Source organism: Sciurus vulgaris (genome assembly GCF_902686455.1).
Source record: "Sciurus vulgaris genome assembly, chromosome: 6".
NCBI lineage: Eukaryota > Metazoa > Chordata > Mammalia > Rodentia > Sciuridae > Sciurus > Sciurus vulgaris.
The window spans coordinates 128,454,540-128,470,198 of NC_136466.1; the positions used below are offsets into that span (position 1 = coordinate 128,454,540).

General features: G+C 41.5%; 1 protein-coding gene across 6 annotated transcripts in view; it reads right to left on the reverse strand.

Annotated features, from left to right (window-relative positions):
* The window catches only part of SNX18 (sorting nexin 18), a 100,053-nt gene that overhangs the window by 35,929 nt on the left and 48,465 nt on the right, over positions 1-15,659 (reverse strand). For 3 of the 6 annotated variants that reach the window (XR_013764362.1, XR_013764363.1, XM_079143482.1), the window contains exon 3: positions 9,280-13,189. The exons of the other annotated variants lie outside the window; for them this stretch is intronic. Coding sequence is in view for 1 of the 3 variants with exons in the window: in XM_079143482.1 (XP_078999608.1) it covers positions 13,094-13,189 (96 nt within the window). In the remaining 2 variants the exon portion in view is untranslated. Of the gene's footprint in view, positions 1-9,279; positions 13,190-15,659 lie in introns of those variants that run through there. 6 annotated transcript variants of the gene reach the window in all.

Consider the following 15,659-nt stretch of genomic DNA (forward strand, 5'->3'; position numbering starts at 1 on the left):
AGGTATCTCTCCACCAGTCTCCATAAGCACTCTGGGGGTGATACCTGGATTTATGATTCCTCTTCACCCAGAGTAAACCCAAGCAGCTAGGGAAAGTTCTGTTAAAGAGCTATGATCCTGTCAACCCAGAAACAGCCTTCTCCTGACTGGAAGAATCACTGCTGGCTTGGCAATAACTGGGCAGGGGCTGGGCTCAGCTTTGCTTTGCACTCCTGTGGTGTATTGCAGCCATGACATTTGGCTTTGACAACAGTGTGATTGCTGCAGAATTCATCAGGCAGCCTGGAACACCCAGCAAAGTGAGAGGAACTGGAACTGACCTTGACACTGAGGATACACTTTTAGGCTTCTGCTGGATGCTGGGAAAGATCCACAAGGATCTCTTTTCTCTCATTCAGGACAAGAACAGAATTATGGACCTTCCTAATCCAGGCACGTAGGCTTTCAAGTGGCATGTTCAGACACAGTCAGTGGAACTACATTACTTACCCAACTGAGCAAGTGGGAAATATGGTTCTATATAATTTATTTTATTTATTATTTAATTCTCAAAAAGTTCTAGAAGGTTCCTGATTCATACATGGAGAAACTAAGCTTTGGTAAAATAATTTCTCCAGGGCCACACAGCTAAGAGGGAAAGCAAACTCTAGGCCCAGGTATGCTGACATCAAGGCCCTTGTTCCTGGTTCCACAACTACTCATGGCTGGTCAACAAGTGATGGACTTCATCATGACACACCTTCTCCCTGTGGCAAGCTTGGGGTCATGCAGAGCCTGAGCTCCTCCAGCAGGGAAGGGAAGACACAGAGCTAGAACTGGCTCCTGAAATGAGCCCCAGCTAGATGCTCGATGCTTTCATTGAGTACATGTTATCAATTTCCTATCTCAGTTCAGCTTTTAGCAGATTATTGAAAAGTGCAGCAAGAGCCATGCTTTCTAAAATAGCTTAACACCTGTGTGAGGAAAATATATAATGGTGATGGATTCAAGATAGTCTCTAGCTGGATCCAAGATGGCCGACTAGAGGGAGGCTGCGTTCCTTGTCGCTCCATAACTCCGGTTTTAAGCAGAGGATATCTATTTCTTGGTGAGGCAGTTTTTGCTGCTTATCAATCCCCCACTGTTTACCCCATTTGTCTACTGTGATTACCTGCAATCTGTCAGCATATCGACGCCTTTTTTGAGTTCAGATTGCTCACTATCAGGCGCCTATCATCCGCCATTTGCCTGCCTCTCGCCTGTCCATCGCCTGCCTTACACCTATTCATCACCCAACGCACGAGGTTCACCTCCTGATTGTCCGACAGCTGTCAGCAGACTGACTGCAGACAGCCAGTGGAGCACCACCTGCCTGCTGTTGCCTGGAAGTTCACTGTTACAGTACCTGCAGGTTTGATTACACGTGGCTGCCGCCATTTTGAGACAACAGCCAGGCCCTGTAGGACCCCTGATCAGACTGATTGAGCCCCGTCTCCAGGAAACCTCAGCCCAACCAATCACTCCCTGCCTCCGGGCCTTCATGTCGACTGACTGCTCCCTGCTGCCAGGACCCCCAGACCAACTGACTGTGCCCTATCACCAGGACCCCAGACTGACCAATTGCACCCGGCCTCCAGTATCCCGAAACCACACCAAACACACCAAACCTCCAGGACCCCTGCCTGACCAACTGCACCCCACCCCCAGGACCTCCAGCTGACCACGTCCACACTCCAAGCTGTAGCTCCTCATTTGCCAACACCTTTGGAAGCCAGAGCAGCCATCTTGGATAATCCTGGAAGCCATAGCTCTGATCTTTAGGTGGGGCAAATCTCGTCCTGAGACGCCTGCTGGAGACTTGAAGCTCATTGTCAGGTACCTCTCATGCATCAGGCTATAGAAGACTGTGAGATTTGAATACTGTATGACTGTGATAGTGTAGATTTTCTTTCTTCTCCTTATTGAAAAATTTTAAGTCTTTATTTCTTTACTTTTTTTGGCTCTCTTTTCCTTTTGTTTACCTGTTCCCTCAGAATCTCTTTCTCCTTTTTGTATGCTAACATTCAATTTCTTTTGATTACACTCTCACCCTTTCTATTATCTAGAACTTCTGTATATTCTTTTCTTATCCCATTAACAGCTACATCCTACCTCCCTCTGCATCCTCTTTGTCGTCCATTAGAAACTGCAGACCTTATTGCAAATCTGTTTGTTATACTGAAGATAATATTTGAACTCATTCTGTTTATTATGACAATTTTGTTATTGTCCTCATAGGGGCTATTTGGTCTAGGTTGCATAGTGTCTTAATTGGGCACTGCTAATATTGATCTCCCCTCAAAGAAAAGGTTTTGGAAACCTATAGGGCCACTATAAGCCTATAGGGGGAAATCTTCAATACCCCAGATCTGAACTGCTAGAGGGGAAGATACATGAACAACATGAAAAAACAAGGGAAGAAAATGATCCAAACAAATCTAGATTCTATATTAATAGAATCCAATGACAGTACGTTAGAAGAAATGTCAGAAAAGGACTTCAGATTATACATGATTAAGATGATTTGCGAAGCAAAGGATGAGTTAAGAGAGCAAATGCAGGCAATGAATGATAATACCAATAAGCTGAAAGAGCAACTGCAGGAAGCAAAAGATCATTTCAACAAAGAGATAGAGATTCTCAAAAAACCAAATGGAAATCCTTGAAATGAAGGAAACAATAAACCAAATTAAAAACTCAATGGAAAGAATCACCAAAAGACTAGACCACTTGGAAGACAGAACCTCAGACAATGAAGACAAAATATTTATTTTGAAAATAAAGTTGCCCAAACAGAGATGATAAGAAATCATGAACAGAATCTCCAAGAACTATGGGACATCATGAAAAGACCAAATTTAAGAATTACTGGGATTGAGGAAGGCACAGAGATACAAACCAAAGGAATGAACAGCCTATTCAATAAAATAATATCAGAAAATTTCCCAAACCTGAAGAATGAAATGGAAAATCAAATACAAGAGGCTTACCAAATGCACAAAATCACAACAAATGCACAAAATCACAACAGATCCACACCAAGGCACATTATAATGAAAACGCCTAACATTCAAAATAAAGATAGGATTTTGAAGGCCGCGAGAGAAAAGCATCAGATTACATATAGGGGGAAACCAATATGGATAGCAGCTGACTTCTCAACCCAGACTCTAAAAGCTAGAAGGGCCTGGACCAACATATTTCAAGCTCTGAAAGAACATGCTTGCCAACCAAGAATCCTGTACCCAGCAAAACTAACCTTCAGATTTGAAGATGAAATAAAATCCTTCCATGATAAACAACAGTTAAAAGAATTTACAAATAGAAAATCTGCACTAAAGAATGTTCTCAACATAATATTCTATGAGGAGGAAATGAAAACAACAATGGAGGTCAGCAAAGGGAAGAACTACCTTAGAAAAAACCACTCAAAGGAGAAACCGAGCCAAGTTAAAAACCAAAAATAAGCCCAAATGACTGGGAATACAAATCATATCTCAATAATAACCCTGAATATTAATGGCCTAAACTCATCAATCAAAAGACAAAGACTGGCAGAATGGATTAAAAAGAAAGACCCAACAATACACTGCCTGCAAGAGACTCATCTCATAGAAAAGACATCCACAGACTAAAGGTGAAAGGATGGGAAAAAACCTACCACGCACATGGACCCAGTAAAAAAGCGGGGGTTTCCATCCTTATATCAGATAAAGTGGACTTCAAGCCAAAGTTAGTCAGAAGGGATAAAGAAGGACATTTCATACTGCTTAAGGGAACCATAAATCAGGAAGACATAACGATAGTAAATATTTATGCCCCAAACAACGGTGCATCCCTGTACATCAAACAAATCCTTCTCAATTTCAGGAATCAAATAGACCACAACACAATAATTCTGAGTGACTTTAACACACCGCTGTCACCACTAGATAGATCTTCCAAACAAAATCCAACCAAAGAAACCATAGAACTCAATAACACAATCAATAATGTAGACTTAATAGACATATATAGAATATTCCATCCATCAACGAGCGGATTCACTTTCTTCTCAGCAGCACATGGAACCTTCTCAAAAATAGACCATATGTTATGCCATAAAGCAGCCCTTAGGAAATGCAAAAAAATAGAGATATTGCCTTGTGTCCTATCAGATCATAATGGACTGAGAGTAGAAATCAATGATAAAATAAAAAACAGAAATTACTCTAATACCTGGAGACTAAATCATATGCTATTGAATGAAACATGGATAACAGAAAACATCAGGGAGGAGATAAAAAAAATTCTTAGAGGTCAATGAGAACAACGATACAACATATCAAAATCTCTGGGACACTATGAAAGCGGTACTAAGAGGAAAATTCATTGCATGGAACACATTCCAGAAAAGAATGAAAAGTCAACAACGAAATGACTTAACATTACAGCTCAAAGCCCTAGAAAAAGAAGAATAGCAGCAAAAGTAGTAGAAGACAGGAAATAATTAAAATCAGAGCAGAAATCAATGAAATTGAAACAAAAGAAACAATTCAAAGAGTTGGCAAAACAAAAAGTTTGTTCTTTGAAAAAGTAAACAAAATAGACAAACCCTTTGCCACACTAAGAGGAGAGAGAAAACTCAAATTACTAAAATTCATGATGAAAAAGGAAATATCACAAGACACCACTGAGATACATAACATAATGAGAAGCTACTTCGAAAATCTGTATTCTGACAAAATAGAAACTACTGAAGACACTGACAAATTTCTAGAGACATATGCTACTCCCAAACTGAACCAGGAGGACATACACAATTTAAACAGATCAATATCAAGCAATGAAATAGAAGAAGCCATTAAAAACCTACCATCCAAGAAAAGTCCAGGACCAAATGGATTCTCAGCCGAGTTTACAAGACCTTCAAAGAAGAACTCATTCCAATACTTCTCAAAGTATTCCAGGAACTAGAAAAGGAGGGTACCCTCCCAAACTCATTCTATGAAGCTAATATCACCCTCATACCCAAACCAGGAAAAGACACATCAAAGAAAGAAAATTTTAGACCAATATCCTTTATGAACATAGATGCAAAGATCCTTAACAAAATATTGGCAAACCGTATCCAAAAACATATTAAGAAAATTGTGCATCATGATCAAGTGGGGCTCATCCCTGGAATGCAAGGATGGTTTAACATCTGTAAATCAATAAACCTAATCCATCATGTCAATAGACTTAAGGATAAGAATCATATGGCTATTTCCATTGACACAGAAAAAGCGTTCAACAAAATACAACACCCCTTCATGCTCAAAACACTAGAAAAAATAGGGATAGATACCTGAACATTGTAAAGGCTATTTATGCTAAGCCCAAGGCCAACATCATTCTTAATGGAGAAAAACTGAAAGCATTCCCTTTAAAAATGGAAACAAGACAGGGATGTCCTCTTTTACCACTTCTATTCAACATTGTCCTCAAAACTCTAGCCAGAGCAATTAGACAGACTAAAGAAATTAAAGGGATACAAATAGGAGAAGAGGAACTTAAGCTGTCACTATTTGCTGATGACATGATTCTACATTTAGAGGATCCAAAAATTCCTCCAGAAAACTTCTAGACCTCATAAATGAATTCAGCAAAATAGCAGGCTATAAAATCAACACGCATAAATCTAAAGCATTTTTATACACAAGCAATGAAACAGCTGAAAGGGAAATGAGGAAAACAACCCCATTTGCAATAGCCTCAAAAAAAAAAATACTTGGGAATCAATCCAACCAAAGAGGTAAAAGATCTCTACAATGAAAACTATAAAACATTGAAGAAAGAAATTGAGGAAGACCTTCGAAGATGGAAAGATCTCCCATGTTCTTGGATAGGCAGAATTAATATTGTCAAAATGGCCATACTAGTAAAAGTGCTATACAGATTCAATGCAATTCCAATTAAAATCCCAGTGAGGTACCTTACAGAAATAGAGCAATCAATCATGAAATTCATCTGGAAGAATAAGAAACCCAGAATAGCTAAAGCAATCCTTAGCAGGAAGAGTGAAGCAGGGGGTATCGCAATACCAGAACTTCAACTATACTACAAAGCAATAGTAACAAAATCAGCATGGTATTGGCACCAAAACAGACAGGTAGATCAATGGTACAGAATAGAGGACATGGACACAAACCCAAATAAATACAATTTTCTCATACTAGACAAAGGAGCCAAAAATATGCAATGGAGAAAAGATAGCCTCTTCAACAAATGGTGCTCGGAAAACTGGAAATCCATATGCAGCAGAAAGAAACTAAATCCCTATCTCTCACCCAGCACAAAAATCAACTCACAATGGATCAAGGACCTTGAAATCAGACCAGAGACCCTGCATCTTATAAAAGAAAAAGTAGGTCCAAATCTTCACCTTGTTGGCTTAAGATCAGACTTCCTTAACATGACTCCTATAGCACAAGAAATAAAAGCAAGAATCAATAACGGGAACAGATTCAAACTAAATAGCTTTCTATCAGCAAAGGAAACTATCAGCAATGAAAAGAGAGAGCCTACAGAGTGGGAGAAAATCTTTGCCACTCATACTTCAGATAAAGCACTAATTTCCAGAATATATAAAGAACTCAAAAAACTCTACCCCAAGAATACAAATAACCCAATCAACAAATGGGCTATGGATATTAACAGACACTTCACAGAAGAAGATCTGCAAGCAATCAACAAACATATGAAAAAATGTTCACCATCTTTAGTAATAAGAGGAATGCAAATCAAAACTACCCTAAAATTCCATCACACTCCAATTAGAATGGCAATTATCAAGGATACAAGCAAAAATAGGTGGTGGAGAGGATGTGGGGAAAAAGGTGCACTCATACATTGCTGTTGGGGCTGCAAATTAGTGCAGCCACTGTGCAAAGCAGTATGGAGATTCCTTAGAAAACTTCGAATGGACCCACCATTTGACCCAGCTATCCCACTCCTTGGCCTATACCCAAAGGACTTAAAATCAGCATACTACAGAGATACAACCACATCAATGTTCATAGCTGCTCAATTCACAATAGCCAGATTGTGGAACAAACCTAGATGTCCTTCAATTGATGAGTGGCTAAAGAAACTGTGGTATATATATACAATGGAATATTACTCAGCTATAAAGAATAATAAAATTATGACATTCGCAGGCAAATGGATGAAATTGCAGAATATCATGCTAAGTGAGATAAGCCAATCTCAAAAAACCAAAGGACGAATGATCTCGCTGATAAGTGGATGATGACACATAATGGAGTATGGGAGGGAGGCAAGAATGGAGGAAGGAAGGACTGTATAGAGGGAAAAGAGGGGTGGGAGGGGTGGGGGGAAGGAAAAAATAACAGAATGAATCGAACACCATTATCCTATGTAAATTTATGATTACACAAATGGTATGCCGTTACTTCATGTACAAACAGAAATAGCATGTATCCCATTTGTTTACAATAAAAATAAAAATAAAAAAGATAGTCTCTAATGAAGGACTAAATTTTATGACATTAACTACAACTTTTATGGTAGTTCAGAAAAAAGACAAATATAGACTGTACTGATGCAGTGAAGATGTTACAGAAGGACACTTGCCTAAACCTTTAGCCATGGGTAGGATTTAGATAAAGGAAGAGACTTAACACAGTTACAAACCCCCCTCCTAAACCAGTTACTGTGATTGGTTGGTTTCTTTCAAAGCCTGTGATAGCAAACTATGTATTTAACTTGTGCTTTTTCTTTATTTAACTTGTGCTTTTCTTTCTTTCTTTATTTTTTAAAAAATATTTTTACTTGTTGATGGACCTTTATTTATTTATTTATTTATTTATTTATATGTGGGGCTGAGAATTGAACCCAGTGCCTCACACATGCTAGGCAAGTGCTCTACCACTGACCTATAACCCCAGTCCCTTTCTTTTTTTTTTTTTTTTTTTCAAATTTCAAAAAGATTCTACATTGAGAAAAAAAGTAATATAAACGCAAAATTTTTAAAACATGGTATCACTGAAAGTATCTCATACTGAGTCATCACCCTTCCTAGTCAATGCTCATGGAATGTGTTGTGATTCCCTGAGTGTATTCTGGCACCATCACAAATAATTCATTTAGGACATGGGCATCTGCCATCTGCCATCTGTCTGAGAGGAGTTTAGAAATATAAGAAAGGAAAAGGTATCAAGATGCCTGCCTCCAGATGATAGCAGCCATAATCTGCATCTTTCTCCTAATTTTTTTTTTTTTTTTTTTGGTACCAGGGATTAAAATTGAAGATGGGGTGTTCTTAACCACTGAACCACATCCCCAGCCATTTTTTTTATGATTTTTTTTGAGACAGGGTCTCCCTACGTTGCTGAGGCTGGCTTTGAACTAGGGATCCTCCTGTCTTAGGCTCCAGAGTCTCTGGGATTACAGGTATGCCCCACACCCGGCTTATGCTATTTTTAACAAGCTGACCAGGAGCCTTTAAAGGACGACAGAGTTTTACTGGTGAACTACAAAGCTGTTTCAGGTTTCTAGGGAGGTTCTCATCAAAGGACTAGAGATAAATTCCCGTAGATAACCTGTTCACTGTCTTGGCACTGGAATCCCCAAACAGTGCTCCTCTAGGGGCTGGAAATGATCCCCCCAGCTCGGTCTGAACCACCTGAAGGGTACAGTTGTTTTTGTTTGTCCCTTAAAAGCAGGCTTAGCATCCTCAGGTTTGCACCAACATTGGTAGTCAGATGCTTTGCCACATTGCAACAATCAACTGAATTAGAGACTGCTTTAATAAGACAGCCACCACCCAGGTGGAGGACTTTGATAAGGTGGATGGTTTCAGGGAGGCTCCATCTAGACAAAAGATTGGGGAAATAATAAGATGCCAGCAAGCCTTGCTAGCATTTGCTACCTTTGCTTAAGAGAAACCCCTTGGTAAACACCAAGCTCCAGTGCCCAGAGCAAGAAGAGAAGGGAACCCCGGGGGCAGGTGGGCCGAATTTACAGGGAAGAGCTGAGCCCAGGGAGAAGTCGGATGAGAGCACCAGACATCATTCAACCTCATTCACTCCCCACTGAAACCAGGCGTGGTCCTTTTTTTCCCATATTTTAAAAATCTTTCCAGCATTATGTTGTTTTGAAATCTATAATCCTAGAGCAATAGCTGTCCTAGCTAAATTTCTTTTCTTTCTTTTTTCTATAACCCCACAGCAATAGCCATCCTAGTTAAATTTTTCTTTTTCTTTCTTTCTTTGTATGTGTGTGTGTGGGGGGGGGGGGTGTTGGAAACTGAACCCAGGAGTGCTCTACTACTAAGCTACAGGCCCAGCCTTTTATTTTATTGATGTTGAAACAGGGTCTCACTAAGTTTCCCAGGCTGTCTTCCAACTTAGCCTCCTCCTGCCTCAGCCTCCCAAGTTGCTAGGATGACAGGCATGTGCCACCATGCCCAGCTCCCTGCTAAATCTCTAAAATACTCATTCCTGTCCTAGACAATTGCTTCCTAGCTTGACCCTGCCCCCACCTCTGCTTTCTTCCTTTCTCTAATCCTTCCCACACAGTGGAACCAGATTAATCTTCCCAAATATAACTTGGCATGCAACTGTATTTATTCAGGATTGTTCACGTTACCCTTGACACACAGAGGATGTAGAGGAGGACCAAGGAACACTCCTGGTAATGGGATTCAAAGGCATGCTACACCCTGGCCAAAGGGGCCCTTCAATCGTCTCCCACAGGCTCTTGACCCAGCCCTCTGCTCCTTCGGGACTGGGGGTCAGCCCCTCCCCCTTCTTTCTGCTTTTCTAAGTCCAGTGCTTCATCAGCACCATTTTCTAATCCCATCTCCTCCAGTAGGCCACCTGGGGAATCCCTGGCCCCTGCTTCAAGCCACTTAGGACAGTCACTGCTCAAGTAAGAGTTTCCCAGAAGCAAAGGTCAAAATCCCTCAGCTGTGTCCTACTGTGACATATGCAATTGATTTTTTAAATTGATCCAAGAACTAGACCACGTTTCCATCTGAAAGGAACACCTCTGCTTGCGAGTTCCTTGCCATTGGAGACCACCTGTTCTCAGACTTGTCATGGCCTCTGGGTACTTAGTTCTTTCAATGGATATGTTCAGAAAAAATGAAAACGGTGGCCATGTTTTTCTTTCCGCACTTGTAATTTACACGTGATTCTATGTACACACACTTGCAAGGAGCCCTGAGAACTGTACAGAGATTGGCTTGAAATCTTGATTTACTTTACAAAGTACTTTCCAGTCTTTAGTGAAATAGAAGGTCTATAATGCTTTGTCTAGTCATCAAATATATAAAATAATTTAAGACTCTCAGGAGTCTTAAAATAATGAAAGTGAACCATAAAATTATAAAAAGAAAACACCTTAAAAAATGAGGGCACAAGAAGAAAGAACACAGCCCCCTGAAAGACTACTTGAACTTTCTTCATCCATACATTCCATACATTTTTTTTAAAAAAAAGTACCATAAAAGCATAGCTTTCAAGGCATTGCCCTAAATATGACAATCCTACAAAAGCATATATAAAATATGGAATATAAAACAGAAACCCAAGCTTCAAAAGGGGAAATGACAGAGCCCACTACTTGTTAAGGCTGGCCTTTGAAAAGCTGTTCTGTAAATGCTTTTTACTTTATTGAGCAGTTTTATAATCCCCATCAGGCAAGTGCCTAACTTGGAACTTTCTCTCCCAGCCTCTCCCTCTCCCTCTCTTTTCCAAGAAACTCTTAATATGTTTCAGCCAGTGTAACCTGAGCCAGTCTATACGAACTCATTAAATGTGCCTGTATGTGGACCAAAAGAAAAAGAAAAAGAAATGCATTACAGGCAACTATGGAGTACATCTGGCGAATGTAAACACCTACCTTCCTCCTAAGGAAAATATATTGCATTTCTTCAATTCCTATATTTAGAAACCACCAAAGGAAAAACGAGAAGAAAAGAAAGTTTCCTTGAAAGGGAGGAAAATGCACTTGGCGAGATTCCTAAGGCCAGCCACACCCTCCGGGACCTTGCCAGGCGAGTCCTCCTGGGAACATACACAGATTCTTTCCCATCTTTCATTAACTTCTCTTTCCAATCACCAGTACTTCCAGTCACTCAGTGCTGCTGATTTTACTCGGAAAGGAGCATTCCTACCCACTAAACCCTCATATCTCCTTAAACTTGGGTGAGTACAGCAGCGTTAGCTATTCCAATTTCTCACCAACTCCAAGGGAACCAGAGACTGGAGTAAAGAATGGATGGAGGTGGGAATAAAGGAAATTCACATTGATTAAAGTAAATAACTGAATTGGCTTCTGATTTGATATTCACTTTCTCTGCTATGTACCAAAAATAAATCATAATCATTGGCTACAGTACATCTGGTGCTGTCCCAGACACTGTTAGTAGTTGCAGAAAGTAGATAGGGCATGGTTCTTGCCACCACAGTGTTTTCAGACTAGTTAGAAAGGAAAGATGAGCATGATTTGAATAATTAGCTAATTATTAAGTGCTTACATAATCTGATAAGTGAAATAGAACATTGGATAGGTGTGGGTATAAGTTTGGAAGAACTCAAGGCATGTGAAGATATTTCCAAAGAATAAAGTACCTACCTGATGTCAGTCACTCTTGCCTTTCTGGCTCCCACCCAATCTGTGCACAATAGGTTTCTTCATCAAGAAAAGTGGTTAAAAAAAAAAAAAAAAAAAAAAAAAGAACTCCTCCTCAAGCTCAAGAGGAGTTTATTCCAGAGTTCAGGAGCATCTTACAGAACCAGAGCAGGAAATACAACTGCCTCATGCAGACAACAGGAAAGCCTCTGCCTCTCCCTGGGACAGTGGAATCTCTGTGACTGTCCTCCACCTGATTTATTCTGCACTCCAAGAGAGCATGCCACAGTGTCTCCCTATGACCCAGCTTTAGCTTCTTTGCGACCTCTAGCTAACCAACTCTGGCTGCCTATTCCCCAGTATACAGTAGAGCTTGGATGGGCTAGCCAGCTGCTCCCTTGGAGGCAGGGTTGCTAGGGCCTCTGCTGCTGGGCTATGCATGGGTGGGGTCTCCAGGCAGGGTTTGGGAACTGGAGTAAATGATTGGCATCTCTGAAGACAGTGAACACACGTTCAGATCCTAGTTTCTGTCTATGGTTTTCCAAAGGGAGAATGTCTTTTGAGAAAGACTTAATTCTCCTCTCTTCTCTGGAGGTGACTCCCCTGGCATTGGGGAGGTAGAACTGTCATGAGGGATCACATTGCAGTTGTATGCTTCTGTCAACAGTATATTAAGTCTTCAGACGTGATTAATGGGCTTAGGTTGAAGAGCCGAGAGCCATGGAGCTCACCGCCCATCCAGAACTAGTACATTGATTTACTCAGTCTCCCACAGCTCCAGGATAAGTCCCTCCTGGAGACACAATTACAGATGGCATGGGCAGCCGGCCTGAGTGAAACGGTGCTCCCGAGGGTTACCATGGGCAGCCTCACTGAAACCCATGGTGTCTTATTCTTTGGGTCAGGCTTGGATCTGACTTAGTTCACTTCTCTCTATGGTAGACTCAGAATTGTTAGGCTTACCCACAGCCTCGCATGGTGCTGTGGCCCCTTCCTCAGTTCTAGAACATTCCACCCAGAACTGAGAGGAGGAAAAGACTGTGTGTCACTCTGACACCTCCCACACTTCCTGCTGGCTTTGCCACAGCCACCACAGATGTTTTCACACATCTTTGGGAGGGTCCAGCCCTCAAAACTTAGAGGCATAGGGGGATGTGGAGGTGTGTGCTGAAAATCTCAGCTACCTGGAAGGTTGAAGCAAGTGGATCACAAGTTCAAGGTGTGTGATACCGTCTCAAAATTAAAAAATAAAAAGAGCCAGGGATATAGCTCAGTGGGAGAGCACTTGCCTAGCATATACAAGGCCTGGGTTTCAACCTCGGGCACTGCTAAAAAAGAAAAAAAAAGTGGCATAAAACGTGCTATGCTCACAGGTCAGGAATCATACAGAGAGCCTGGAGATGCTTGGATGCTTGTCCCTGACACACCTGGCTCAGGCTCCACTGGGGGCTCCTCAGGTGAAGTCTCGCTCACTTGGATGTCTGGCACCATGGCTAGCATTGGGGAGAAAGTAAGTTCTTCTTACTCCCTTGAGGGTCTTTGGTTGGATCTAAGAATTAAACAGACGGACATGCAACAGATTAACAGGAGAAAAACATACAAATGTTATTATTTTTTGCATATATAGGGAGGACCTTTACATGGGAGCAAAGACCTGAAAGAAACAACCAAAGCAAATAGCTTTTATAAGTTTTAGATAAAGAAATGATACATTTGTGGAAAAAAATGACAAAACAAAGCAGTTTGAGTTAGGGACAGTAAATTATGGGGAACTCACTGGAAGATATATGGGGTTTGTGTAAAACTAGTGGGAGATAAGAGTTAGGTTAGTAAATGAGTTTGTGCAGATCCATTGCAGCATGGATTCCCAGACTCTGGTGAAGAGGGTCTTCTTATCATGGCACAGGGAACTTATGATCTGAGATGAGTCCAGTGGTCTTTTTCTGGACCTTTTTTTTTCGGAAGTGTCTTTGGCTCAAAATAATCAGTGTTCCATATTGGCATAGTTTGGAGTCTTTAACTCCTTCACTAAGACTCAGAGGCTGAGGCTCCTTGGGCATCTCTCTTTCTCTTCAGCATGGTGGCTTTGGGTAGCTGCAGTCCTCACATGACACCTCAGGACTCCAAAGTCATAAGTCCCAATAGATCCAGAGCCAGGTGGAAGCCAGCACTCCCTTTTGACCCAGCCACAGAAGTCACACGGTGCCATCGTCACCAGGTTCTATTCATCAAGCAGTCACAAGGTTGAAAGGAGAGTGACAAGGTGCTGGCAGAGTGGGGAGGACTGAAACGTTGCCATGGCCATTTTTAAAAACTGTAATCTGCTTTACTGAAGTTCAAGATTTTTCTCAGTCTGGCCCAGTACTCTGGGAGGGTCACACTGACCTTTATTGATATCTAAAACTCTTAGTTGGTGCTAGCTGGTCTTGGAAAACAGAAGTTTTTCACTGTCTGGCTAGAAGTTTCCAGATAGCCTCAGTGATTCTGTTCCTTCACGCTTGGGCACCAGCACGCATCTCTACCCCATTCCCACCCCCACATGCCACGTCATCCAGGTCCTCAGTCTCAGTCCCTAACATCTCTCACGCTCCCCTTTCTTGGCAGTCCCATACCTGCCACCCTAATTCCAGACTTTAATGTCAGCTGCAGTTTGCTGCAAGTAGCACAGACTGTTAATTATCCTTAATATTCATTCTCTCCTTTCTCCATAGTAATAAATCTCTCATTAGTAGCTGGGCATAGCACCTCCTGTCCAAGAAGAAAGATTACATTTTCCAGCCTCCCTTGCCAACAGAGGTGGTTCTGACACTGGGTTCTGTCTAACGGTGTGTACAGTGGTTTGAAATTATGGCCCTGGAATCCTTTGGTGACCCTGCCACTGGGAGACAGGGTCTGGGCCGCTAGCCCCTGAATATAGCCTCTGTGATAACTTAATCCAACGTGGTGCTATGCTCATTTCTGGAGCTAAGTCTGAAGAAGTTGGCAGCTTCTACTTTTTATTTCTTGAATTATGCCCTGAGCACCAGCCACCAGGCTGGGAGGAGGCCAAGCAGCCCCTTGGAGCAGCAGTGTGTGGGTATTTCCAACCACCGCCTTGCAAGGCCCCTGCTCAGAGCCAGCATTCACCAGGAGGTGTGCGCCTGACCTTGCCTGTGGATGGTTCCAGACTCTAGCTGTCAAGTCCCCCATACACTTTGGGCCGCCAAACGGATACTGTAGGGAACCGAGAAGAATTAATTCCACCACGGCCTGCCTCTGTTCATGAGGAAGATAAGCGATAGTGCTGTTTCCAGCCACTATCTTTGGCTAGTTTATTATGTCGTCATTGATAATTGGAATAAATTCAAGTGGCTAAGTGCCACTTTTCCTGTGCTGGACTTCTTGAATAAAGAATAAAAACCATTTTGCCTAATCTGTTACTTTGTCCTCATTGCTGAACTTAATCTACCTAATACATGCCAGCCGTCTCTCTCTGCTCTTCCTGTGCCATCTCACTTAGTTCCAATCCTACCACCACATCCATTTCCTGAAAATTTGACTTTGCATAATCTCCCCAATGCTCTGTCTTCTGTGGTGTGTCCTAATTCTAAGGACACGTACCTCCAATTTCTTATGCAAAGGCCATAGCTAACCCAGCTCTACCTGTCTCTTTGTCTTCATTCTGGCTATTTCTTTCATCAGTCCTTCTCAAATCATGTACCCCTGGGGGTACATGGGCAGAGTATTGGGATGCACAAAGCCCCATGGGGGGATGGGGAGAGTCTGCCTTTTCCCAGAACATCAATTTTAGAATTAGGAGAAGAAAAGATTTTAAACTATTTTTCTTGATAGCAATTTGAATATTTTTATAAATTAAAATAAGCATCAATATATCATGATATAGAGTGCAACATTTATATGTGTGCTCCAGATTGAATCTGAGGTCATTTCCTGCTGTGGAAGACTAACTTGAGGTTTAACCCACACATCAAGTCACTGCACAAATGTGTACCTCCTCGTACTAAGTACACAGTACCTAG